Source organism: Malassezia restricta, chromosome I (genome assembly GCF_003290485.1).
Source record: "Malassezia restricta chromosome I, complete sequence".
In the NCBI taxonomy this organism is placed as follows: domain Eukaryota; kingdom Fungi; phylum Basidiomycota; class Malasseziomycetes; order Malasseziales; family Malasseziaceae; genus Malassezia; species Malassezia restricta.
Genome location: NC_040193.1, coordinates 1,115,019 through 1,139,927, shown reverse-complemented (window position 1 = coordinate 1,139,927; position 24,909 = coordinate 1,115,019). Strand labels below are relative to the sequence as shown.

Below are 24,909 nucleotides of genomic sequence, written 5' to 3'. Positions count from 1 at the left end.
ACATACACCATAGGTAGGTGTTGAGAGAGTGGTTGGGTATGCTAGAAACACATGCACGCTATAGCTTTCCCTCGGCCTGGGCCTGCGCGACGCAGCACAAGACGCGCACTTGTGTCGCGATCTCTTCGAGGCGCGACACGACTTTACCGTTGCCGGATATAAAGTTCATTTCGTCGTAGACTAAGCCATGCTCCTTACAAAACGGCTCGACGAAGCGATCGCGCGTCTCGCGCAAGTTGTGGCGCGGTAAGCGCGGGAAAAGATGGTGCGCCACCTGCATGTGCAGACCGCCGTGGAAAAAGTCGAGGTACTTGGGGCAAGCCACGTCCATGGTCGTGCGAATCTGGCGCGATGCAAAGCACTCCTGGGGACCCAAATCGCTCGTGTCCTGCGCAAAGTGGGAGAGTACAATTTGCACGTGCAAGGGGCTCGTGATGATATGAGACACGAGTAGGTATGCAATGCGAAGGGACCACGTTGGGATAAGGGCGAGCACATGCACCGTGAACCAGTACCAGAAGCAGGCGAGACCCAGCGACTCGATGTAGAACCACTTGTCGCGTCGTGCGCGCAGCAACAAGAAAGAGTAGGACAGGGCATACAGGTTGAAGCGCGCAACAGACATGATGACAAAGTAGAGCTTGTGTTGGTGCGGCAGCAGGAATCGAGCTGCCGCATCTAATGGCATGATGCGGCGGTAGTAAGACGACCACAAACCGGCCGGCTCATTTTTGCCAGGGTAAGCTTTGGAGGGGATGAGACTCGGGCTTATAGCGAAAATGGGCATGTGTTGGATATCCGGATCATGCTCAGGGTGATTCGTTACGAGGTGGTGAATGTCATGATTGTCACACCACCACAAGAGAGACAGACCGCCAATGTAGGACGCCACGATGACGCCGATCAATCGATCAAGCCAATAGATGTGTGTGATGCCCGTGTGTCCAGCATCATGAGCAGTGAATGCCACCTGGTGCCAAAGGGCACCGAGCGAGATGGCCGAGGCCATGTACGACAGAGCCTGCCAAGGTCCATAGGATGCTGGTATCGTTGTGTGGGCGAGATGGAAGAAGACGTAGGCGCCTATCGCAAACAGCACGTACCGAATGCACTCGCGCCCGTAGTTCCATGGATGCAGTGTGTACATGCCTGCGTTTTTGATGCGTTCATGAAGCTCTTCAAAAGCCTGGGAAATGTGAGCTTCACGCTCGAGCGTCGTTTTGGACGGCGGCGGTTCCAGCATTTCCACTGGTAGGGGGAAGCACTGAGCACGCACCTTGGCATCGCCGCTTTGCTTTTGCGAGATGGCGTTCCAGGCGGCGAGCTGAGCGTGCGGATGGTCCAGATGGCCGTCGCGGTATCCTAGCTGGATGGGTGGCATGAGGGGACGGAATAGGCGCCCCACTCGAAGGTCTGTCGCATCTTCCTCCGCGAGCTGGGCAATCGCAAAACGGCGCATAAAGGCAATCGTCTCGTCAGAATGATACACTTCGATCTCATCCTTCGCGTCACGGCCAACAAAGTGCAAGATCGCCGTGTCTCCACCGGGATGATGATGGACCCAGTTGTCTAGTTTGTACACAAGGCGGCGGTGCACCACGAGGACTTCTCCCTGTGCAATGCGCTGTGCCAGCTGAGCACGTGTAAGTACATGCCGGGGCAGCTCCGGCTGGGGAGGAGACGCTGCTGCATCATCGGTCGTCATGACGCCACCGTCGTAGGAAGCAAGAGGCATCACGTGGTGGAGTCCGAAATCCGCACCCGAGCGCTGGCCCCTGCTTTATTAGACTACGCTCGACATGGTGCATAGGCACTCGACGTTGTCGACGGGATGGCCCGTCTATGCGATCAGCTTTCTTGATAACCGACACTTTGTGTATGCGGGTGGTGGCGGTGCATGCCGCACGGGCGTTCCGAACATGCTAAGGGCTACGGAGATCCAGTGGCCGTCGCCAGAGCCGGATGCAGCTCCGTCGCTGTGTCAGAGCGGTGAGATCACCTTGCGTTCGGATGAGGATGCGCCGATGTGCCTGGCTGTCAATCCGTATCATGCGCATCTTGTATGTGGCATCAATGCTCCTGCTGAGCAAATGCAGCGCCCGACGGAGCGTGGGAATGAGCATGTGCGAGTGTTCACCTACGACGTGCAGTCTCATCCCGCCGCTAGGGCGCAAGCCGAGGCCTTGACGACAGATATTCGGCTCTACATGTCGATGGCATCGCTGGGTATCACCGATCCTGAGCACTATCAAAAGACGGTGGCTTTTTCGCCGGACGGCAAGCTACTGGCCGTGGCTAGCACGGACGGACGTATTCAGCTGCACAGGTATCCCAGCATGATGCCCGTGTTTTCCCTGCACCTGGGCGTCGTGTCGCTGGGCGAAGAAGTGTACGATACTGACTTTTCGCATGACGGCAGGCAACTCGCCGTCACGACGCCCACACGCATCGTGATCTTTTCGACGACGCCGCAAACGGTGAAAGCAGCGACGCCCACGTTTGCTCCACGGATCCTGCAGGTGCTTGAGCGGCCCAAACTAGGAGGCAGCGTGGGTGCATCGTTCCGGATGGGCAAGTTTGGCCGTGGTCCCGCATCCGAGGTGGGCACGAAGAACCGCTTGTATGCGTTGATCAATGCACAGGCGGTGCAAGGCAGCAAGAAACGCCCGAGCTATGTCATGATGTGGGACGCTGATACATGGAGGTGCATGTCGTCGTGCGCCGTGTCCCACAAGCCGGCGACAACGATGGCCGTGAGTCCGCACGGTCGGTACGTAGCCGTGGGCTCCTCGGATCTGGGCATTACACTGCTGCGCGCAAGCACACTGCATACGCTGCTCAAAATCAGCGACGCACATGACTTCCCTCCGACCTGCCTCGCATTTTCGCCCAACGGTCGCATGCTCGTAAGTGCGAGTGCAGACAGTTCTGTGCGGTTGACCGTGCTTCCCACCAGTCTTTTGCCCATGCTCATGATCTCAGACGAGATCATCTTTGTCGCGTTCTTTGTAGCCATTCTGCTCATGGCGCTGCTGATTCCGCATCTCTTGCACACATCATAGGCCAGTCACGCTGTAGTCGTAATATGTATCGCTCATCGTCGGCCGTATCCCAAGCATCCACGTCGGCGTCCAGGCTCGATGCATCGATCACGTCGTCGGTCGCCGGCAGCGCAGTGGGCGCCTCAAGGGGACTCCAGTGCATGCGCGGCTCATGCTTTTCGCATGGACGGAGCGTTGCCATACTGCCGATAGGCGCTGCGTCAGCGACATAGTCGTCTTCGTCCAAAGATTCGCTTTCGTAAGACGCATCACTGTCCGACGAAGATGGCGACGCCGTGTCACTGTCGTCCTGAGCCTCTTGCCACGCCATAGGCGGATCTGAAACGGCACGCTTACGAGCCATGACGTCCATCAAATCTGGCTGGAACCCATCGTCGTGTACGTAGCCCAATCGGGCCACAGTGGTCCACACAAACGCAGCGTCCACAGTAGCTCGCGCATGCGTTCTTTCTCCCACAACACAAAGTTCGTACATGACGTGTACGAGAAAGCCATACAGCATCTGTGCCAGCGTTTCGCGCACGACTCCATCCAACGAAGGGCACGACACCACGCCCTCGAGGGCCGCATGGGCCGCGTGAGACGGATGGCAGGTGGCCACATGCCAATGCACATGAGACGGGTCCGTATGTAGAAAATGATGCGCTTCCAACCGTTGCAACAGTTTTTGCACGTCCGACTCTGTTACTAGGCGCGGAACGCCCGGTAGGTCCTGGTAAGCGGGTATCATGGACACACCGCCATCCGATGATGGCGTAACCAGACGCGATACGACATCGGAGAGCGGCTCTGTGGTCGGAGCCTCAGCGCTAGGGTATAAGTACATGGCAACACGATGCATCTGCAAAGGCGCTGGCTCCTTGTCAGCTAAAGCCGTCGCGTGTGCTTCCTCGCACGCAAGCAGAGAGTCGGAGATTTGTCGAGCAGCTGGGATCCGCGCGAGAGTTTGGCGCCGTCGCTCTGATTTTGACTCGTACATGCGTCGCTCGACACGTTTCATGCGCCGTACAAGCCGATCAAAGTGCCGAATCGCGACGCATACCTCTATAACGCTGCGTGTACGTATATCGCGCGCCACAAGATCCGGTCGAAGTCGTGAGTGAATGCCCAGGGCGTGAAAAAATGTCGCGCGCTCATCCGCAGACCATTCTTGCCACCAGAGCCAGTCTTCGCCGTCTGGGCAGGGTGAATGCATGTGCGTCGCCGTCTGCCACGCATGCCGGGCAAAGAACTGCGCATACGCTGCCATGGGGAAAAGGCAGCGACGCGCGGCCTCCACACATGTACCTGGCGGCCATGGACGAAACCATTGAGGCGCACCGCCAGCGAGCGCGGCAGCGTTTGCGAAACATGGCTGCACCGAGTCCGGGGCCTTCGACGCTACGGAATGCGACACAGTCACCTACCAAGCCGATACAGCGGCCACCGCCACGGGACAAGGCCCTGGGCGACTATATTGAGTTTGACTTGACGCGCCTGCGCAATTCCAAGGGTGGTTTCCTCGAAGATACGCATGAGGAGGAGGATGCATGGAAGGCCTTGGAGGAGAAGCGCAAGGAGCGCGAGCGAGAAATGCAGCGCCTGCGTGACCAGATGGAGCCAGGCGTGAGTTTGGATCCCAAGTCGCGACCGACCTGCGAGATGTGTGGGACCGAGGACATATTGTATGATCCATTTCTGCGTGTCTTCAATGTGAGAGTATGCCGTGCATGTGAGCGTGCACACGCCGAGCGATACAGTCTCCTGACCAAGACCGAAGTGAAAGAAGACTATCTGCTGACGGACGCTGAACTGGCCGATGGCGAGCTCCTGCCCCATCTCCTGAAGAAAAACCCACACAAGTCGACCTACAGTAATATGATGTTGTTTCTCCGATGTCAAGTCGAGGCATATGCATTTTCCGACGCTAAATGGAAGTCTGCCGAGGGCCTCGATGCCGAGTACGAGCGACGGCAAGAAGACCGCAAGCGCAAGCGAACGCGCAAATTTCAGCAAGGACTCGAGCGACTACGAAAGCGGACGATCCGCGATAATGTGTGGCAAGAGCGCCGCGATGCGGAGCACGTGCACGACTGGCGGCCGTGTGGTGTGCCGCATCAGCAGCAGTGCCAGGGTTGTGGGCAGCGTATCACCGTGGAGGAGTTGTAAGCCCCCCAACTCACGCGTACTTAGTCAGCCCGACCGCCGTTTTTTCCATCCACACGATCCGCGGTAGCGGCAGCGATGGGGCAAGACGGCGCCACGCGCGCGATGCCGAGTCTCATGTCGCACTTGCCTGATGCAACGACAGAAGCGCTTTCGACGTTTGAGGAGCTTCCTGACTGCACGTACGAGACGTCGCGACTGGGTCGCACACGTGGACAGGATGATCCGGCGTGTGAGTGTACGATGGAGCATGGCCCCGCGTATGCGTGTACGGACGAGTCAGGCTGCATCAATCGGCTCACGCAAGTCGAGTGTCTGCGCGATGTGTGCCGATGTGGTGAGCACTGTGCGAACCAGCGCTTCCAGCGGCATGCGTACGCACACGTCGACATTATCAAGACGCCTGAAAAGGGCTTTGGCATACGCGCGTGTTCGGACATCGAGCGTGATGAGTTTGTGTTTGAGTACATTGGCGAGATCATCACGCACGATACGTTTATGCGGCGCATGGCGCAGTACAAAGAGGAGCACCTCGTGCACTTTTACTTTATGATGCTGCAGCGAGACGAGTACATTGATGCGACCAAGCGCGGTGGACGTGCCCGTTTCATCAACCACAGCTGCAATCCGAATTGCTACGTGAGCAAGTGGCACGTTGGACGCCATGTCCGTATGGGCATTTTCGCGAAGCGGGCGATTCGCGCGGGCGAGGAACTTTCCTTCAACTACAATGCCGATCGGTACGGCAACGATCCGCAGCCGTGCTACTGTGGCGAACCGAACTGCGTCGGCACGATTGGTGGACGGACACAGACGGACGTCGTGACGATGGACGACCGATTCATTCTTGCTCTCGATATTGCCGATCAGATGGCCGAGCTGCGTGCATCATTGCCCCGTGGGCGGCATCAGCAGCAGCAGCGGGCCAAGATCCTGAATGAAGACTTTCATCCCATACTGCATGCGATTGCTGAGCCAGAATGTGCGCGTGTGATGACAGCCGTGCGAGATGCCACCACCAATCGCCGGATGATTGAGCTGCTGCTCACACGCATCGCCATGACGGACGACATGCACGTCCAAAAGATGCTCGTCAAGATGCATGGCTTTGTGATCATGGCCCAAGTTCTCGAGGCCTGGTCTGATGATGCACCGTTGATGCATCTCGCGCTTGAATGCCTCACAAAGTGGCCGCTGCGGGCTCGTGACAAGCTCGTGGATTCGGGGGTTGATGAGCTTGTGCACCAAATGCAGGACGATCCACTGGCGCAGCAGCTGCACGAGTCTTGGTCGTCGCTCCCTTCGACGTTCCGCATTGCGCGCCGTGAGGGCCGGGAGCAGGCAGAGGAGGTGGATTGGGCGGCGCGGCGCAGAGCGCAGGCGACGCAAGTTTCAACACAAGAGGAGACGAATGCGGGCACCGAGGAGCTGCGCCGGTCGTTACTGGCGTACCGCGAGCACGACGACTCGGAAGCCGTGCGCGCACCGCGTCCCAAAATCAAGAAGGAAGAGCCGCGAGAGGCGCGGCCCTCGATCTCGCTCGACGAGATCATTCGTCGTGCGAACGAGCAAAACGAAGCGGCTCAGAAAGAGCAAGAGGCCAAGAAAGAGCAGGAAGCCCGAGAAGAGCAGGCGACATCGCCGCCCAAGAAGCGATCCCGCCTCGAGCCCGATATACCCACTCTCGAGCGGCACCTGCACAAGCTGGTGGGCACGCTCGTGGTCAAGCAAATGTCCAAGGTCAAGTCGCAGTTGGACCGTGAGCACTTTAAGCGCCATGCGAAAGAACTCACGCAGGTCCTTTGTGACAAGGAAAAGCGCAATCCAAAAGCGTGGCCGCCGCGACTCGCGGATGGTCAGGTGGGACTGGTGGAGCTGCCAGAAGACAAGCGCAAGAAAATGAAGGTGTTTGCGCACGACTATATCAAAAAGATTGTGCGGCATACACAAAGCAAGGCACGGCACCAGGATACCAGTATAGATGCAGACACGACCGCCGATGCCTCGATAGATGTCTCGGACGTGATAGACTAGGTATGGAGTCGCAATGTTTGCCGTGCGTGTTGGACCAAGGGGCGCAGCGTGCGGTTCAGCGCGAGGGCTGCGGCCTGCTCGGCCTTGGCTTGCATGCGTGCTGTCATCACGGGTGTCGGAGCAGGCACAGGCGGGGGAGCGCGACTTTCCCACACGTGCTGCATGGCCTGCTCTACAGCGGCGCGATACGCCGGAGTATGGCATGACGCAGCCAGGGAAGGGAGGAGCGTCTCTGCGCCACCGAGCGCATGTGCATCTAGTCGACTCAGGACCGTACGGCGCAATGCGAGAATGAGTGGCGTCAGCATCGCTGGCTGCATGGGTCGGAGAAAGACGAGCAGGCACAATTGTCGAATCGCATCGTCCATCACGACCTGGACCGCGGGGCACGGACGCGTCAGGGATGGCAAGCCCTCGGCCACATAGCCCAGGCCCTGTGCGACGGCGCTCGCCACGCTCTCCGTGCGTGCATCACACGTGCCGATAAGATACAAGGATGCGCGCACCACGAGCTGGAATGCCGGCATGCGAGTGAAACACGGCTCATCAAAGGGAGCAGCGAGATTAGGCACGGCCTCGGCGCCTTCTGCTGATGCGAAAAGCGCCGGCCTCAGAATGATCAGCATGGCGTGGATCAGCGTCGCTAATGCCTCGCTGATCGAAGGGATGCGCAGAACATCGAGAGAGAGCACAGGTGCCATGATCTCAAGCGCACGAAGGCACCACGTATGGAGCATCGGCGCCTCCGTACAGGCCCGCACGAGCTCCTCCACGACGTGCAAGTAGGTCACTATGACGCTCTCTTGCGTCGCGTCCGCATCACGTACGTTGCCAAGACACGCGTGTGCCGACTCGAGAAGCACGAACGTATACCGCGCCAAGTCCGGTAGCACAGCTGCGTCAAGATCAGGGGCAGCTCTCAGCAACGCATGCATCGCCTGCATCGCCGTGATTTGGACGTCTGCCTGCGCAGCTTGATGTGATACCAACGCCGTCATGGCGGGCAGTTGCGTGCACAAATGCACATGCACCAGTCCACTCGTGCTGGGATCAGCTGCCTCGGCCAAAGCACACCACAAGGCCAGCGCCGACTGGATCGATAGCGGCGATGGCGCGAGTGCCGCCGCATTCATGCGCGCCTGGGCAGCTTGTACGATCAAGGGGTAGTACAGCGAGCGCACATGTTCTGCCGACGCTTGTGGTCCATCGCGTGTCGCATCGACGCATCGAACGACGGCCCGCAGCAACGGCGCTTGGACGGTATCAGGAAGCGCCTCGAGTGATCCAAGCATGTCGTCACGCACAAGTGCATACACTTGGTCCTTGGCAAGCCATACGCGCATCGCACCAGGCGACCGTGCCAAGGCATCCCAAACGTGCGCCATAGCTATAAGCACCTGCGCATCGTTGCTCCACGACTGTACCAAACGATGACAGCATCCAGCCCACTCGTCGAGTATATGCAGACCGCCGTCGCCTGCGAACGGCCTCTCGACAGGACTCGGATTCTCTTGCAGAAGATACGCAGGCACCCAGCGCGCCATAAGCCATAAGAGCGAAGCGAGAGTCTGAGGACTCGCTGGCGTAGCACTGCCATGCGGTCCATGCATAGCTAGTACGCCTTGCCATGCAAAGCACTCGCGTAACAGTGCATCAGCGGGCGCATCACGCAGAGCTTCAGGCACGCTCGCGATCTCGCCTTCGCCTGCATCGGCGACCAAGTGGCCGAGCATGAGAGCCAGCCAGTGCCACTGCTCCCACGTCGCCGGCCGCATCTGGACGATGTCACGCATAGCCGGCTGCTGCACGATAGAAGAAAGATGCGCGAGGGCCTCACGCACGCAAGTCCGAGCCAGTGTAGCATACAGTGTCAGCTGGTCGTCGTACAAGTCAGCATCCTGAGCATCCTCTTCGCCCCACAAGTCGTCCGCATCGAGCTCGGCCGTGAGGGCAGCCGCATGGAGGCGTCCAGCCTGGTACGGCAGCACGACATGCTCACGTACGTAGGAGTGGACGTGCGCAGCATCAGACTCAGGCAAAGCACATAAGAGCGAACGCCACAGTGCCAAGGCCTGATCCACCGCCGCATCACTGGCCTCCGTGGCCTGAGAGCCGCGTGGCACGCGGTCAAATGCCACGTGGAGACACACTGTGCTGACGCGTACCAAAGCTTCGAGGAGCATGGGCGCTGACACGGCGCCTTGCATCAAGACACACCCGCTATCGGTGTACATGAGCTGGGTATAGATGTGCGTTACTCGCTGGAGCGCTGCGATGTCGTCGTCAGACGCATTGGGCATCTCGGTCAAGTCCATCAGTACGTGAAGAAGGGCAGCACGCTGCTCAGGCCATGTGCCAGCCACTTCCTTGCTCCATGGGCGGTAGTTGGCCACATGCAGCATGGCTTCGTAGCAGGCCGTCGGTACAGGGGAGGGAGCTTGTCGCGCCGCATGGCCCAGTACCGTAGCCACGTCAGGATGGAGGTAAAGCGGCGCGAGAGGCGGCGAGACGCGCAGCGTTACGCCAGGCAGCGGTGGCTCAGGCGGCGTGTCACGCACATAGGTCCACAGTTCTGCGTGTGAAGATGGCGTATCTGGTAGCGACACACAGCGCCAGCCCAGCCATGCCTGGACACAGTCGGCTGCGATAGGCCACACAGGCGAGGAAGGGCCCGTAGCGTGGAACGAAGAGAGCAGAACCGGTACCAGATCGGGTATCACGGCCACCTGGACCAGAGCCGCACACCACACAAACTCATTTTCACGGAGACCCGCACTCGTTCGGTCCTCGTCCTGGTCAAGAAATTCGTGTGCCAATGCACTGGCTAAGGCCCAGCCGATGATGTCATGCGTGCGCAAGAGGGACTGCGCATGCTTGCCGAGTGTGAGAAGGGGGGTGCTATTAGGCGTCGTCCGAGTAGACAGACCGGTCATGCGCAAACTTAGGATCACGATCGCACGCACGTACCGCGCGCGTACGTACGCTGGTGATGCATGGTGTGTCGCTCGCTGCAAGAGCCATTCACACACTCCTTCTAGCTGAAGCAAGTCGTCCACGTGTGCGATACCCGTGAGGAAAGCCCCCAGCACGTGAAAATGCACGGCATCCTGCGTCGACTGTGTAAGAAGATAGCGCACCACGTCCACAAGACAAGGCGATTGTGGCAAGGCTAGTAGAATGTCAGAGGCCTTGGTACGCTCAGTCTCATCTAATGAGCCAATGTGCACACAGGCCAGTTCGACCTGCTGGCATATGTCGGTGAGATCCTCATGACGCTCAGCGGGCGCCAATGTGGCCATGCCGAAAGAAGCGCACGCCCACGTAAGATCGAGTGGAGGTCGGAAGAAGGGGCCGCCTCGTTACGTCATCGGCGGAGCGGAGAATCTCCCATGTCACCGAAATAAAACGCCCTCGTCCGTGCTCGGGCCTACTTCCCTCCCACCTTCCCACTTACTATCATGTTCGCCTTTGTCTCTCGCCGCACTGCTTCGATGCTCCCCCGCATGGGTGTGCGTGCCAAGCACACCCTTCCTGAGCTGCCGTACTCGTACGGCGCTCTGGAGCCTGCCATTTCAGGTCAGATCATGGAAGTGCACCACGCCAAGCACCACCAGACATACGTCAACGGTCTCAACAACTTCGAGACCCAGATGGCTGAGGCGCTTGCGAAGGGTGATGTGAAGAAGGCTATCTCGCTCCAGCGTGGCCTCAACTTCAACGGCGGTGGCCACATTAACCACTCGCTGTTCTGGAAGAACCTCGCCCCGACGTCGCAGGGTGGCGGTCAGCTCGACAGTGGTGAGCTGCGTACTGCCATTGACCGTGACTTTGGCGGCCTGGAAGAGATGAAGAGCAAGTTCAACGCTGCCCTCGCCGGTATCCAGGGCAGTGGTTGGGGCTGGCTCGGCTACCATGCAGAGAGCGGCCGCCTCGATATCATCACGACGGCCAACCAGGACCCGCTTGTGTCGCACACGCCTATCATCGGTGTGGATGCTTGGGAGCACGCATTCTACCTGCAGTACAAGAACGACAAGGCCACGTACTTTAAGAACATTTGGAACGTGATCAACTTTGAGGAGGCCGAGAAGCGTCTTGTCGCTGCGAAGCAGTAAATATCTACGTAGCTTAGGAACGACGTGTGGATATAATCATCTGGGGCAGACTCCGAGCAGGCTGTCGAATTAGGCGGTGTCCTCTGCCGAAGCGCAGGAGGGGAGCGTCATCCGGTGCGTCTGTCCTCTCTTTTGGTGAGGCGGTGCGCGGTCGAGCATTGTCGGTCTGTGCCGCCTGTTCTAGTTCATGCTCAAGAGGTAGAGGCAATATGGACGAAGTATCTCCGAGGCCCCAGTCGTCCTGGAACGCGTAGTTGGCCTGGCGGATGCGGGCGCGCTTTGACACGTAAGGCGACGGACGCTCAGGTATGGCCCACGAGTCGTCCGAGCTATCCTCATCGACTTCGCGTGTGCGCTTCTTTTGGCGCGCATGATCTGCCTCGACCATGTCGTAAAACCATTGGAGCCGGATTTCAGGCGTCTCGACAAAGTTCGATGGACGCATATCGCCAAAAGGCTCGATTGCTTGGGATGAATGGCACGTCGCGTCCAGTGACATAATTCCCAGATACTACCGTGGTACTATGACGATGCTTGCTCAGCCCGGAGACGCTCTGTGCGCTCCTTGTTCCGTTTCGACAAGATGCGCACAGTGCGTTCCTTTTCCATGTCAGTCATGTCGTGCCAATTGGGGATGCGAGACATGGTCTGTCGTTAGCGTGAGGGGCGAGACGTACGCCATCCGAGTTGACCTGCAACGTGAGCAGAAGACGTACGTACCACAATGGGGCCTAGTTGTTCAAACTGGATCGTGTCATGGAGCTGTGCCTTGGGCGCGTCCGACGTAGACGGCAGACCCAGAGGCTGCGGGGCGTCAGACTCGGTCATAGTGGGGGGTGTGGAGAAGAAATGCTACAGTCGACTTAGCTAAAAAAGTACAGGGAGCGCTTAATTTCCGACACGTCGAAATCGCCCTTTTTGGGAATGGGAGGCAGCAGGTCTGCCAGCTCATAGAAGCCATTCGCATCGCGCTTGGCCGAGCGATTCAGGCTAGTGATGTCGAGCGGTGTATCCAGCTCGTCGTTTTCGGCCTCGTCGCTCTCCGCCGCCTTGGCAGCGCGCTTCGAGCGGCTCTTGGCGTCATAGTGCAGCGACGAGGCTGGCACTTTGTAGCCCTTGTAACGGTGCAAGAACTCGTCACGCAGGCGCACGAGAATGTCCTGCGAATGTAAGCGTACAAATGTATCGCGAATAATATCGCCCATGGTATCAATGTCGCAGGCATGCGTCCAGTAACTGTCGTGTACGCTGGCAAACACGAGACCGGCCGAGTGGCATTCGAGTGCGGTCAAGTACATATGCGTGGCATCAAGGGAGTGAATGAAATTCGGGGGGAACGCTGAGGCCTGCTTGGCCGTATTGACCTCAAAGTGTTGGTTCGGGTCGCGAATGTACACCGACTGCACGGCTGTCATGATCTGGTTTTTCTTGATCCGGCGATACGGCTGTACAATCGGCAGGCCCAGTGCCGTCGTCCAAATGACCGAGGTCATTTGCTCGCGAGCCTCACGCGTGGTGGTGGCCGTGTGCTGCTTGGCCTCAGACGTGCCTTTGGGGTCCGACATGTTGCGTCGCTTTTTCATTTTCATTTGGGCATACTTCACACGCTCGGGAGGAATGCTCTTGGAAATGAGGCGCGCCGTCATCGTGAGCCAGTCCTGGATCATATTCGCGCCAGAAAACAGGTCGCCGATGCATTCCATGATGGCTTTGGCCAGGTACGATGCAGAAATCCACAGGTCTTCCACGGGCGTATCCCCACGATCGGCCAACTGCCGCATCACCTGGTTCTTGGCACCAATATACGTAACACCATACACTGTCGTCATGACGGTCTGCTTGACGACTTTGCGTGTGATTTTGCCGCGCAGCTTTTGCGCAATTTCATCGCCGGCCACAGCATCGCGCTCCAATTTCGCAATCACCAGCTCAGCCACACCAGTGTACACATCCGCGGGGCGGTCACCGCCACGGAGGTTGACTTGCTTGGCACCCTGCAAGTCGCCGCCCAGAGCAGCGTAGTGTTGGAGACCATTGCATGTGCCGTCCTGGTGCACGGGCATTTGCGAGGGGAACGCCTCGGGTCCATCTGGGTATTCCCATGCCTTGTAGAGCTCAAAGCACGTAGCTAAGCATTGCCATGGGTCATCGGCCTGGAGCCACCAGCGCTCACCACCCAGAGGGTTCGTCGCTGCATCATAGATCTGTGCTTTGTGGTCATCCGTAAACTTTTCGCGCTCGGCGAAGCTCGCCTTGTCATAGCCCCAGACGTTGGCGAGGTGGATGCGCAGCCACCGGTAACCCGCCTGGCCCAGAGGCTTGGCATCGGCAAACTTAAGCAGGCCACGGCACAGATCATTGCCAATGTGATTCAAGTTCGGAGGAATCGGATACGCCCGGCCGCGGAAATCCATATTGTGGGGGAAATAAAAGCGCTCATTCAAGAAACAGTTGGCAATTTCGAGCTTGTAGTTGACGTCACAGCGCTGAGAATGGTTGGCCGAACGCAGTGAGTTCCACTTGCGCAGCCGTTGGAGGTACAGAGCCTTGGCCTTGATATCATCAGGCGGAGGCCTCTCGGGCTCAGGGTCCGTCGTCTCAGAGGGCGGCAAGTCGGCGATGGCTTCACCCGAGTTCCATACCTGCAGTACCACGTCAAATACCTCCTTGTTGATGTTCCAGGCCGTATTTCCTAGTACATCGAGACCAGCAAAGATGACCTCGAGGCCATTGTTTTCTGAAGCCGCGCGCAAGTACGAATTTTGCTCCACCGAGTCCTTGAATCGCATCGCGCTTGTTCGTACGGAGAAGTAGCCGCCGGAATCGTGCGAGAGCCAAGGCCGTGGTGGAACCAGCATCGGCAGCCACCGTGGATGCAGCGTCTCACGGACCGAACCCTTTTCCAGGCGCTCCGAGACCACCTCGTTCAAGCGAATCACACCGAGCTTCTTACCTTGTATGTACTCGTATGCCGAGTAAAAGGCCGGCTGCTCCTCTTCCCAAAGTTCGCCATCTCGGTCATAGGCCTTGCGGTGCACAGTGGCCACGTCCATCAGGTGCTGTACAAGGAAGCCACCGACGCGCGCCCGGGTGAGCTGTGTCCACTTCGGGATGTTGGACTCCATATTGTTTTCTCGGCATCGGTCATGCCAAGCTTTGAGGTCACGGCGCACAGCCATATCGAGCAGATTGCGCTTGCCTAACCTTTGCTGCACGGCGCGGGCCTGGACAAATATCTCAGGGTGCTTGTTCATCATGACAGCGCTGTACTCCGTCTCAACAGCCTTGCCGATCGAAATGAGAGCGCGGGTTGACTTGATCCCGTCTGCTACGCCATTCACGCCTTGCATCCGAAGCAGCTCCAGGATGACGAGCATGGCCATTTTGGAGGGAGGTAGCAGGCAGAGGTACGGATATAGCTGAGACTCGAGCGTAGTGGCCACCTTGTGCTCTGTCTGGCGTCCGATACGCTGGATATCCTTGCGAAGCGCCTCTTCGACTTTTTGGTACCAGTCCCACATCCACGCTTGCAGGGTTTTGTTTTGGAAGGGACCATTATCGATGCCGAGCTCCTGCAAGTTTTCTGTGTCGTGCTCCAGGCGCTTTCGTGCAGCGTCGAGGGCCGAGTGCTCCAGCCACTGTTGACGCTCGTACAGATCCGATGAGCGCCGGCGAGACTGTTCCATCGTGGCCAAACTCTCTTGCAGCGTCTGTAAGTTGAATGGCTTGACCATAGTATCTGTCACAGCATCCTTCTTGAGCACTGGACGAATGTGTCGGTCCTCGATGCCCGCCTCTGGCGCGTCGTTCTCAGCGGCTGTCCGCTGTTCGCTGGTCGTGAGAACTTGTTCAATGTTGTCCAGTTCTTCCTGCGCCCTTGCATCGCCCAGTTTCGTGGCGGCTGAGCGGAAACGAGCGAGCAGCATATCAGTACTGACATGCGACTCCTCGGGTGCAGAAGATGCGTGACTTTGGCCTGCAGAGGGCAGACGTAGTTGCCAAACAGAAGATGAAAACACAGCGTCGAGGGACACGCCGAGGGTCCGGATATCTTGCAAAAGGTGCTCGAAGGTCGGCTTGCCGGAGGGATACAGATCCAGGGCCTCGAGGTGTGCGATGCCCGTGGCCATGGCAGCGATCGTCGAAGCGTCAGGCCGTGGGTCCAGTGGCAGAGGACTTTGGGCCATCATATCTTTCCACAACTGCCAAGCATGATTGACCCATACTTTGGTATCGGTGGTGTCTGGGTGAGCGGCCTTATTGAGGTAAGCTTGCAGCATGGCATTGTAGGACCACAGCTTCAGTGGGATCACAGGCGAAGTGTGTACGTTGATCTCGCCGTTTCGTACCTCGTACACCTCTTTTAGCCGTGTGTGCGTGTCCGACCGCATCTCCTGCATGAGTTTGTGAGCGCGAGAAATCAGGCCGGAGGACAAGCAAGCCTGGAACATTGCGTACGTTTCGACATTTCGAGAGGTAGGGAAGTAGACTTCGTCGATATTCACTCTTTCCACGCTTTCTGGTGACGAGCCGACCAGGTCTGCCTCGCCGTCTGGCATCACGCCGCGCCGCCGAAGCGACGCGTGCCGGTCGCGCACGTCCATTGGCAAGGGTGTGGGCAGATGTGTATAAGAATGCGAATTGGCATGGACATATGGTTCGTGCACGGCCACATGCTGTGCGACGGCTCTGGACGTCGAGAGGGCCACTGCCATGGGTGGTGTGATCGCTGGCGCGCGGCGCGCCCACCTAGCATGGGCACCTAGTGTATTTGCTCTGCACGACGAGCGCACAGTAATAGAGGTAGGTATCATGGCACAAACCTACGATGCGCACACGCCCCGAGCCAAGGTACGTGTCGTTGCCACAGGCAAAAAAAGCTTCGTGGTACAGAAAAAAATGAGCCAGCCACATAGGGATTACTCAGCCGTGCAGGTCACATGGCAGCCCAGTCGCGCGTGACTGGCCCCTGGCTCCCTGGTTCATGGAGGCGCCGGTGTATGGCAATTTTCGGCGGTACTATGGCATGCGCCGCGCGCGCGCTGTAGGCCATGAAGGAGGCGTGGCTGTGCGTGCAGATGGTGTGGATGAGCGTGTCCTAGCGCTGGTGGCTTGGTGCAAGGCGCATGCTACTCGTATTCGGCGGATCGAGCGTGTTCTGGACGTCGGATGCAATGCGGCTAAGCCTCTGCTGGAACTGTGTCAGTTGCTTGACCCGCCGCCCACACAGGCTGTAGGTGTAGATATAGATGCGCATCTCGTGGCGCAGGCGCGTTCTGCTCTGCGCCGCGCATGGTCTCAGCGGCAGCCGGCGGCCGATAGCACCTCGATCGAGGCGATGCACTATTTCCCTACATGCTTCACGTCGCTGATGGGCCAGCTGCCGCTACCCAGCTCCAGTGCTTCGTTTCCCACGAATGTAACGTTTGTCGCGCAGGACTGGATGGATGGGACGGTAGCTGCGCAGTACGACCTGATCCTGTGCTTGTCCCTGACCAAGTGGATCCACCTGCACCACGGCGACGAGGGCCTTGTGCGCTTCTTTGGGCGCATTGTACAGAGTCTGCGACCGGGTGGGATTGTGGCCATGGAGATACAGCCGTGGCAGTCTTACAGCCAGGCCCGCTCGTTATCGCGCTCGCTGCGTGTCAGTCACGCACGACTTCGAATTCGGCCTGAAGACATGGAGTGGATTTTGTGTCTGCTGGGTATGACGTCGCTGGGCCCCATTGCCCAGGGCGCCGGCTTCGGCTTCGTTCGGTCCGTGTGCGTATTTCAGGCGCCACCGACGCAAGTGGAGCGAATCCCCGCGTGCTTCGCTTGGCCTTGGGTGGAGCGCTGTCCCAACAAACGCGCTTCCCCCACTCCCAGGTAAGTCGTGGGTGCAGGGCGACTTGCCCACCGCCGTGGTACCATGCAGCCGCTGTACGTGGACATTTCGCACAACTATGCCGATACACTTTGGAGTAAGGATCAGCAAAGGGCACTGGCGGCCGTAGCCGATGCGATGATTGCGCCACTCACGCCGGAGGAAAAGGACGCCTTCCTGCGTGGTCTGCCGTCGGAGGAGCGAGCGCGCGCGGCGGTATTGGCCGACATGAAGTTCACAGACTTGCCCGATGGCGTCAACTTGGTCGCCATGCATGTCACGCTGACCGTTTCGTATACGCTGCGCCTGCTCATGTCGACGTTGCTGGCGGCGTTATCGACACGAGCTGGGTGCCTGGCGTTGGTGGGCCGGGTGGGACCGGTGTGGCAGGTAGATGCGCCATCGATCCGGCGCTTTCTTGCCGCCTGGCGCCGCTCGCCGATCCAAATGATCCGGATGGGTGAGTTTGGCTTTCGCGCTTTGACGCTCGCTGTGTTTTACCGGCACATGAGGTCAGCGGCTGAGGCGATCGGATACCCGTGGGGCCGTACGGACGATTGGAAGACGCCGCCGAAGGCGGATGAGCAGGAAGCGATCCCGCCGTACGAGTACCGCTTCTTGAACGAGGAGCTGCCGTCGACGCCCACGGAGGCGCCGGTGGATGTGCACGCTGATGTCGTCATCGTCGGCTCCGGCTGTGGTGGCGCCGTCGTAGCTGCGTACCTCGCTGAGCGTGGGCTCCAGGTCGTGGTCGTGGAAAAGGGCATGTACGTGAGCGCCGATAAAATGCCGCAGACGCAGTCTTTCGGCCTCGACCAGATGTTTGAGCGGCTGGGCTTTGTGCCGACCTCGAATCTTTCCTTGGCGATCCTCGCCGGCAGTGGCTTTGGGGGTGGCTCGACGATCAACTGGGGCGCGACACTCATGCCGCGCCACTACCTGCGCGAGGCGTGGAGCCAGAGATTCGGTATGCCCTACTTCCAGTCGTCGCTGTTTTCCCATGATCTGCATGCCTGTGCCCGCCGCATGGGCACGACGGACGACGTCACACACAACCGAGCCAACTCGCTGCTGATGCTCGGCGCGCATCGCAGTGGACAGCCGGCGCAGGTCGTGCCGCAGAACAATGCTCACCGCCCGCACTACTGCGGCAAGTGCACGTTTGGATGCACGGCTGGTCACAAGCAGGGCACGGTCATGACATGGCTGCAGGATGCCGCCCAGCACGGCGCGCAGTTCCTAACGCATTGTGAGGTCGATCGCGTGATCATGGACCGTGGGCGCGCTACGGGTGTGGAAGCGACGGTGCGTGGCCAGCAGCGCGTTCGCGTCCATGGTCGTCGCGGCGTCGTTGTGTCGGCTGGCAGTCTGAATACGCCGGCGATTCTGCTACGCACACCTGCGCTTCGCCGCAACCAGCAGATCGGCAGGCATCTGCATTTGCATCCTGTCGCATTCGTGCACGGCTTTTATGACAAGCCTGTGCGCCCATGGCAAGGCGCCGCGCTCACGACGGTCTCGAATGCGGCGGAACTCGTCGATCCGCAAGGCTGGGGCGCCAAGATCGAGGTCATGGCGTCGGCTCCGGCGCTCTATTGTGCGCTGCTGCCGTACCACGACCATGTCGAGCACAAGTCTCTGGCGTTTCGGTATCCGTACAGCTACACGGCTATCGTGATTGTGCGCGACCGAGACGGTGGCCGCGTCAAGCTCGACCAAGGGGGCCGGGCCCTGGTCGATTACTCGCTCAGTGCGTTTGACCACACGAGCCTGCTGGAGGGCGTGAAGCGCGCCATCGAGATTCACATGCACGCAGGTGCCTCGATGATTGCGACGAGTCAAACGGGTGTGCCGGTGTACACGTGCCCACCGAGGCAGGAAAACATGGCGAGCCACGAGATGGCGTCCATACCTGGCCGCTACGAGCTGGACGATGTGCCGGCGCAGGGCCAGGCAGAGCACCCGTCCTTCCAGGCGTTCCTCCGATCCGTGGAGCGTGTCGGTTTCGGTCCTCAACGCGGTGCGATAGGCTCCGCGCATCAGATGGGCTCGTGCCGCATGGGCGCGCATCCCGCGTCGTCGGCCTGCGATCCACATGGACGCGTTCGTGGTGCCGACAACTTATGGGTCGCGGACGGCTCGGTGCTGCCCGAAGCGGCCGGTGTGAATCCCATGCTCACGATCCTCGCCACGTCGATGGGCATTGCACGGCACATAGCGGAAGACCTCGGCGTGGCTCGACCGCTGGACCCGCCGTCCTTGGACGCCGCGCCACGTGCTCATTTGTAGCCTGTCGCTAGATCGACCCCGCCCTCGTTCGTTGCCTCCACATGGCACCGTGGGGACAGGCGCTCGTGCCGAGGGACGACGCGCCGCCGACGCGTGATCCATGGGCATGGGCGCTGGCTCTCGCACGAACGAATGAGGAAGAGCTGGCTGTGAAGGAGGCGCTCCAACTCGCTGCCAAGGAGGCGCGCGCGCGCTACAAAAAAGACGCAGCGGTGCGCCTGGCGCGCATGATGGCCGAGCGGCACTTGAGCGCTGAGCGAGATGCTCGCGCGCTCTCGTTCTTGGTGCCTCTATGCGTGCCAAAGATAGAGACGGTGCCGCTTCTTGCGCCGGTGGTCGTGGACGCTTTGATGGTCGATGGGCCGCACCTGCGTGCCTGCTGGAAGAGTGTGTGTCACATGGCCGAGCACACGCCCAAAGAGCTCATGATCATGTGGCCGCGCCTCGTGCCAAATGACGAGCACGAGGGCGTGTTTCGGTCGCCGCTCCGCACAGCCGATGCATGCCGGCTGCTGTCGCTCGTGTTCGAGCACGCCGCTGGGTCATGGGCTATGGCACGCGATAAATCCCATGCACGTCCGGCTACGTTTACCTCGCATTCCGAGCGGATCGGTGCCTATGTCGTGCATACGCGTGCAGCTCTGGCAGCGCGCCTCGGTGCTTCCTGCGATGCTGCTGCCGTCCTGGCATGCATCAGGACCTTGGTGATTTATGCGCCCGATACAGCGCTGCACACCTCGCATGAAAGTGTGCTACGGGCGCATATCGAGCCGTGGTTGGCAAGCGAGCTGGAAGCATGCATGTATGCGTACGCCATCCTGGCTTTATGGCCTCAGCCGCCGATCGATGCGGTGCCGAGGCTCCTGCCTCACGCACCAAAGGCGCCCTATGCCTGGGACGTCATCGCCACGTACATCGACATGGGCCACGAGGTCCCGTGGGGACAGCTGCTTCCCCTCTTGCTCCAGACGTCTTGCTGGACCCCTTGCCACGCCCGCGTGCTCGTATCGATCCTGAAGCGAGCCCAGGGTGCATATGCCGCGGAGTTCAGTATACTTATGACGCAGCTGCAGCAGGTCGCGCAGGACGTGGCTTGCCATGTATGGCCAGACTATGTGGTCACCACGCGCACTGACGCAAGTGTGAGACTTCTGGAGCCTTTGCTGCAGCACAGCGAAGCCGACATACGTGCGCGCGCCATTCGTGCCTTGGGCGTGCTCTATACCCGGGAAGAGGCACCACGGTCCCTGCTGACGTGCCTACACGCATACATCCGCCTCGTGTACGATGCGGCGATCCTCGTGCGCATACGTGCCGCCTGGGCGTGGGCGAACGCATGTGCGCACACGCACGATATCGCGCTCTACGACGCCATGCGGCACGGCCTAGACGACGATGATCGCGTCGCTGTGCACGCCGTGCGCGGTCTCGGATGCTTGCTGCCCCATATGCCCTGGCCTATGTACCAAGAAGGCGTGCAATGCGCGTGTCGTGTTCTAGAGCACAGTCGCACGCCCAAAGTGCGGTGGAATGCCGCTACCTGCGTGTCACGCGCGATGGAGCATAACGCGTCGGAGCCGACGCTTTCCCTCTGTGTGTGGCACTTGGCACGCGCTCTAGGGCACGATACGACGTTCAAAGTACGGCGTGTGGCAGCGCAGGCCCTGCAGGCCGTGCCTGACGAGGTCTTGACACACGTATCGCCCTCCGCCCAATCAGCGCTGCGCGACGCCGTCACGCAAGCCGATACCCACCTGACAGCGCAGATGCACGCAGCCTCGTTCGCCGAGGCGCAACTGCATGGTCATGCATGTGTGGCCTACGTGCAGGCACTACGAAAACGCATAGCCAGTCTTTAGACATCGGAGGCAAACTGCAAGCGCCATGACGACAGCATTCGACGCGCTTGCACTTGGGCACGCTCGAGTCCCACGTTGCCGTACGTGAAGGGCGCGAGATAGTGGAACATGGCCACGAGCGACAGCGCCACGATAAACGCCACTGGCTGGGCGAGCTGCGTGTACCGCCGGCGCATCGTGGGACGCAGCTGCTCGGGCTGCAGTGCCGGGCCGGCAGGACTCAGCGGCAGATCAATCGAGCGGCTCGTCACAAAGTCCAGCACGCCGCCCAGCACCAAGACAGAGCATGCGTGAGCAGGCAAGTAGTGGTGGATGAACAGCTGGCGATGCATCAGGAAGAAGGGCAGGTAGTGACAAGCCCACGCATAGACGAAAAAGCCCGTCGTGTGTAGGTATCGCGACCGATCCGGCGTGCTGAGGTAAAACAAACCGCGGCGACGACACAAGAGATCGGTAACGAAGATGGACACGAACGCCAGCACGGCCAGCGAGCTCGTCCACCAGCTCACGACGTTGCCCAGGAACGTCACCTGCTCCCGGGTGGTCTCCTTGGTCCAGTACGACACAATATCGTACATGATCGGCCACGACTGGGGGCGGCTGTCATACGGGTGCTTGTCGGTCAGCTGGTTGTTGTGGGACAGCATGGTACTCTGCAGCTCCGTGTACTTGCGCCAGAAGCTGCGCTTCTTGGGCGCAAGTGGCTCCTGAGAAATGTCCGAGCGCGACTCGTACAGCGGCGATGCCGGGTCAGGGTACACGTCCATGGCGTTCCACAGGGTGGTCCTGTCCTTGGGGTGCTTGTTGCCGTTCACCTCCAGTTGCTGGAAACCCCAGTCGGGCAGTCGCTGATCCGAGTGCGTCCACATCGCCACGCCTGTGCTATTGTGAATCAGACGGACGGAGTCTACACGCGTGCGCCATATGACATCGTCGTTCTTGATGCCGTCGATGCTAACGCGGAACACGGTATCAGCCACCGTCTCTTCGTCCGCCTGGTCGAAGGTGTCGGCCGGCACGGTCGTAAACTCCATGTTGGTCGGCATGAGCGGCGAGGCGACGTCGTGAGAGCGGAGGTACGAGCTCGTGTTGACGTGCAGCAGGCGAATATACTGGTTGTGATGGATGATACGCAGCGTCTCGTTGAAGGAGCCGTCTTCATTATCGACGGGATCCAGGGGCAAGATCTGCCACTGGTTGTTCGCGTCCTGGTGCTCATAAGCCGTCACTTGCTGGCCCTGCGACGAAATGCGGCCGTCCTCGTACTCGAGTGGGTACCTGTCCGCATGCGAGTGCAGATAGGCATTCGTTCCGCGGTGACGAAGCGTGATGGTGTCGAAGGCATGCAGATCGACGGGCGACTGGAGGAACTCGTTGCCGTTCAGCGTTTGCTGGAACTCGTTACTCATGAACGTGTCACCCGAGCCTGTCTGCGTGAGGATCTCAAAGTGAATGTAAAAGAAGCCGAGGTATATCAGGAAGGGCAGGATAATGAGGCACATCGCACGAGCGCAGAAATGCTTGACAAACACGCGCATGGACAGACCGCGTCGGATATCCAGCAAATTCCACAGATCCAGGATGACGGCACCGCCAATGGTAGCAAATGTGAGCACACCGACCATCTTGCACGAAATCGTGCATGCCAGACTCACACCTGTCAGGGAGAGCCAGGTCCACCAGGCCGCCTTGAAGGGGTTGTAGCGTTGCGCATAGAACCGGATGTAGCAGTACAAGCTGCACAGCATAAACAGCACGAGAGGCGCATCCAGGAGAATTAGGCGAGACTGCAAGACGTGGCCGTTGTCAGCGAGAATCGCAAGCGCCGCCACGATGGACATGAGCGACGATACACCCGTCTCGCGCAGAATTTGGAAGACGAGCGGGACCTGCAGAGCGCCGACGATGGCCAGCAGCAGCCGAATCATGCGATACGGCACATTGTGCTCCACGTACGAATCACCAATTTCATCAAACTCAAACTTGCCGTCAAAGCCCGCGAGCCACGCCATGGCCGCGATCATGAGCTTGGCAAGCGGAGGGTGCACATCGAAGAAGTACTCACCCTTGATGTAGTAGGAGGCAAATTTTCCAAAGTGCACTTCATCAAACACCACTTCGTCCGGATAGTGGATGAAGATGACACGCACGAGGAGGGCTGCGATCAGCAACGCGAGAGTGATGCCGGCATTCACCCAGGCAGAATGGCGCGGCCCTGCCTGGACGGGGGTATGTGGCACGCGATCATTCAGCGCACCCTTTTGGCTGGATTTCGTCTTCCCAGCGGAGGCAGGCGCCGTCCGACGACGCAGTTGGCTGGCGGCCTCTGACACCATCGTGGCAGCACACGTCGTCTGCGCACGCCGCGAGGGCTCGCTTTTACATCACGTGCGGACGAAAGCGGCGCACGTACCGGGCCAGGCCTACCTCCACGCACCATGTCGCTCCATCGTCTGGCCACGCGCGATGGGCGCGTCAGGGTGGAGGTGTGTGCGTATGGCCTGACGATCCACCGGATCGAGGTGCAGCGCGAGCAGCGCACGTTCGATGTGCTAGCGGGGCCGGAAGATGCGGCGGACCACAGAGCGCTCGGTCGTCGCTTTTACGGGCAAGTCGTGGGGCGCTATGCGAACCGCCTGCCGGCTGGCACATGGGCATGCCGCGACGGCACGCTCCAGTTGGCCGAGTGGGGCGGCGCTGGCATCAGTCATCACGGTGGGCCGCCGCCGTCTCGGGCTGAGCAGGCGGGCGGGCCATGGGACTGTGTCACGTGGGCGCACCTACCACGTCCCAGCATGTACACGCAGGCAGAGTGCGATGTGTGGGATGCGTCGGCGTGTTTCGTGCACGAGTCGCCGGCCGGAGATCAGGGATACCCGGGACGTGTGCGTGTCGAGGCGCTGGTGGGCGTGCGGGCTGGCGTCTCGTCGCTGGGCCAGGTGCATGTGGAGTACCGCGCACGGATCGAGGACGAGGCGTCTGCGACGCCGCTCAACGTGACGCAGCACTGGGGCTTTTATCTGGGCACGTCAGAGCCGGCGACGGTGGATGGCCACACATTCCGTCTTCATTGCGATACGGTGCACCGCCTTGTCCTCGATGAGCGGGGCGTGCCGACCGGCGCTGTCGAGGCGTGTGCGGGGACGCCGTACGACTGGACGCAGCCCGATCAGCGGATCCGACCCGATGCCGACTACGACCACTTCTACGTGTGGGGAGCGAAGCGTGACGCGAATGCGCCTATCGCGACGCTCAGTGGCTCGAATGGCCTGGCGCTTGTGTTCCGAACGAATCAGACGGGTGTGCAAATGTATGTGCCGCCCGGGCCCACCGGTGCGCACAAAGCCCTGCACGCAGCGTATGGTCCGCATCATGCCGTGTTTGTGGAATGGTCGGCTCCACACGCCACGTTTTTGCGGCCGGCGTTGCAGGCCTGGGCGGGCGGCGATACGTGGCTTCGAGAAGGCCACATGTATCAGAATTACGTCACCATGGATATAGAACCACATCATCATCAACCAGCCTAACAGTCTACG

The 24,909-nt window shown here is 59.7% G+C and overlaps 15 protein-coding genes across 15 annotated transcripts; 8 read left to right on the top strand and 7 right to left on the bottom strand.

Moving 5' to 3' along the window:
• Positions 1 to 58: 58 nt before the first annotated feature.
• On the bottom strand, positions 59 to 1,705 carry MRET_0666 (sphingolipid 8-(E)-desaturase; the record flags this gene model as incomplete). Its single annotated transcript, XM_027627293.1, has 1 exon — positions 59 to 1,705. The coding sequence occupies one exon, from the start codon at positions 1,703 to 1,705 to the stop codon at positions 59 to 61; it is 1,647 nt and encodes a 548-aa protein (XP_027483210.1).
• A 94-nt stretch (positions 1,706 to 1,799) lies between these two features.
• Positions 1,800 to 3,062, top strand: MRET_0665 (prolactin regulatory element-binding protein; the record flags this gene model as incomplete). The annotated part of the gene is made up of 1 exon (XM_027627292.1): positions 1,800 to 3,062. One exon carries the CDS (start codon positions 1,800 to 1,802, stop codon positions 3,060 to 3,062), a length of 1,263 nt encoding a protein of 420 aa, XP_027483207.1.
• On the bottom strand, positions 3,022 to 4,311 carry MRET_0664 (uncharacterized protein; the record flags this gene model as incomplete). Its single annotated transcript, XM_027627291.1, has 1 exon — positions 3,022 to 4,311. One exon carries the CDS (start codon positions 4,309 to 4,311, stop codon positions 3,022 to 3,024), a length of 1,290 nt encoding a protein of 429 aa, XP_027483208.1.
• Positions 4,312 to 4,358: 47 nt separating this feature from the next.
• MRET_0663 (DNA-repair protein complementing XP-A cells) lies at positions 4,359 to 5,210 on the top strand (the record flags this gene model as incomplete). The annotated part of the gene is made up of 1 exon (XM_027627290.1): positions 4,359 to 5,210. The coding sequence occupies one exon, from the start codon at positions 4,359 to 4,361 to the stop codon at positions 5,208 to 5,210; it is 852 nt and encodes a 283-aa protein (XP_027483213.1).
• A 75-nt stretch (positions 5,211 to 5,285) lies between these two features.
• Positions 5,286 to 7,241, top strand: MRET_0662 (histone-lysine N-methyltransferase SETD2; the record flags this gene model as incomplete). Its single annotated transcript, XM_027627289.1, has 1 exon — positions 5,286 to 7,241. One exon carries the CDS (start codon positions 5,286 to 5,288, stop codon positions 7,239 to 7,241), a length of 1,956 nt encoding a protein of 651 aa, XP_027483214.1.
• MRET_0661 (exportin-4) lies at positions 7,238 to 10,540 on the bottom strand (the record flags this gene model as incomplete). Its single annotated transcript, XM_027627288.1, has 1 exon — positions 7,238 to 10,540. The coding sequence occupies one exon, from the start codon at positions 10,538 to 10,540 to the stop codon at positions 7,238 to 7,240; it is 3,303 nt and encodes a 1,100-aa protein (XP_027483211.1).
• A 159-nt stretch (positions 10,541 to 10,699) lies between these two features.
• On the top strand, positions 10,700 to 11,356 carry MRET_0660 (superoxide dismutase, Fe-Mn family; the record flags this gene model as incomplete). Its single annotated transcript, XM_027627287.1, has 1 exon — positions 10,700 to 11,356. The coding sequence occupies one exon, from the start codon at positions 10,700 to 10,702 to the stop codon at positions 11,354 to 11,356; it is 657 nt and encodes a 218-aa protein (XP_027483212.1).
• A 13-nt stretch (positions 11,357 to 11,369) lies between these two features.
• On the bottom strand, positions 11,370 to 11,801 carry MRET_0659 (uncharacterized protein; the record flags this gene model as incomplete). The annotated part of the gene is made up of 1 exon (XM_027627286.1): positions 11,370 to 11,801. One exon carries the CDS (start codon positions 11,799 to 11,801, stop codon positions 11,370 to 11,372), a length of 432 nt encoding a protein of 143 aa, XP_027482569.1.
• A 77-nt stretch (positions 11,802 to 11,878) lies between these two features.
• Positions 11,879 to 12,184, bottom strand: MRET_0658 (uncharacterized protein; the record flags this gene model as incomplete). The annotated part of the gene is made up of 3 exons (XM_027627285.1): positions 11,879 to 12,004; positions 12,034 to 12,048; positions 12,077 to 12,184. 3 exons carry the CDS (start codon positions 12,182 to 12,184, stop codon positions 11,879 to 11,881), a joined length of 249 nt encoding a protein of 82 aa, XP_027482568.1.
• A 35-nt stretch (positions 12,185 to 12,219) lies between these two features.
• On the bottom strand, positions 12,220 to 16,170 carry MRET_0657 (DNA-directed RNA polymerase, mitochondrial; the record flags this gene model as incomplete). The annotated part of the gene is made up of 1 exon (XM_027627284.1): positions 12,220 to 16,170. The coding sequence occupies one exon, from the start codon at positions 16,168 to 16,170 to the stop codon at positions 12,220 to 12,222; it is 3,951 nt and encodes a 1,316-aa protein (XP_027482563.1).
• A 170-nt stretch (positions 16,171 to 16,340) lies between these two features.
• MRET_0656 (7SK snRNA methylphosphate capping enzyme) lies at positions 16,341 to 17,231 on the top strand (the record flags this gene model as incomplete). Its single annotated transcript, XM_027627283.1, has 1 exon — positions 16,341 to 17,231. One exon carries the CDS (start codon positions 16,341 to 16,343, stop codon positions 17,229 to 17,231), a length of 891 nt encoding a protein of 296 aa, XP_027482562.1.
• A 39-nt stretch (positions 17,232 to 17,270) lies between these two features.
• Positions 17,271 to 19,514, top strand: MRET_0655 (long-chain-alcohol oxidase; the record flags this gene model as incomplete). The annotated part of the gene is made up of 1 exon (XM_027627282.1): positions 17,271 to 19,514. One exon carries the CDS (start codon positions 17,271 to 17,273, stop codon positions 19,512 to 19,514), a length of 2,244 nt encoding a protein of 747 aa, XP_027482561.1.
• Positions 19,515 to 19,555: 41 nt separating this feature from the next.
• On the top strand, positions 19,556 to 21,373 carry MRET_0654 (uncharacterized protein; the record flags this gene model as incomplete). Its single annotated transcript, XM_027627281.1, has 1 exon — positions 19,556 to 21,373. The coding sequence occupies one exon, from the start codon at positions 19,556 to 19,558 to the stop codon at positions 21,371 to 21,373; it is 1,818 nt and encodes a 605-aa protein (XP_027482560.1).
• On the bottom strand, positions 21,370 to 23,709 carry MRET_0653 (dolichyl-phosphate-mannose-protein mannosyltransferase; the record flags this gene model as incomplete). Its single annotated transcript, XM_027627280.1, has 1 exon — positions 21,370 to 23,709. One exon carries the CDS (start codon positions 23,707 to 23,709, stop codon positions 21,370 to 21,372), a length of 2,340 nt encoding a protein of 779 aa, XP_027482567.1.
• A 102-nt stretch (positions 23,710 to 23,811) lies between these two features.
• On the top strand, positions 23,812 to 24,900 carry MRET_0652 (aldose 1-epimerase; the record flags this gene model as incomplete). Its single annotated transcript, XM_027627279.1, has 1 exon — positions 23,812 to 24,900. The coding sequence occupies one exon, from the start codon at positions 23,812 to 23,814 to the stop codon at positions 24,898 to 24,900; it is 1,089 nt and encodes a 362-aa protein (XP_027482566.1).
• Between the last annotated feature and the right edge of the window lie 9 nt (positions 24,901 to 24,909).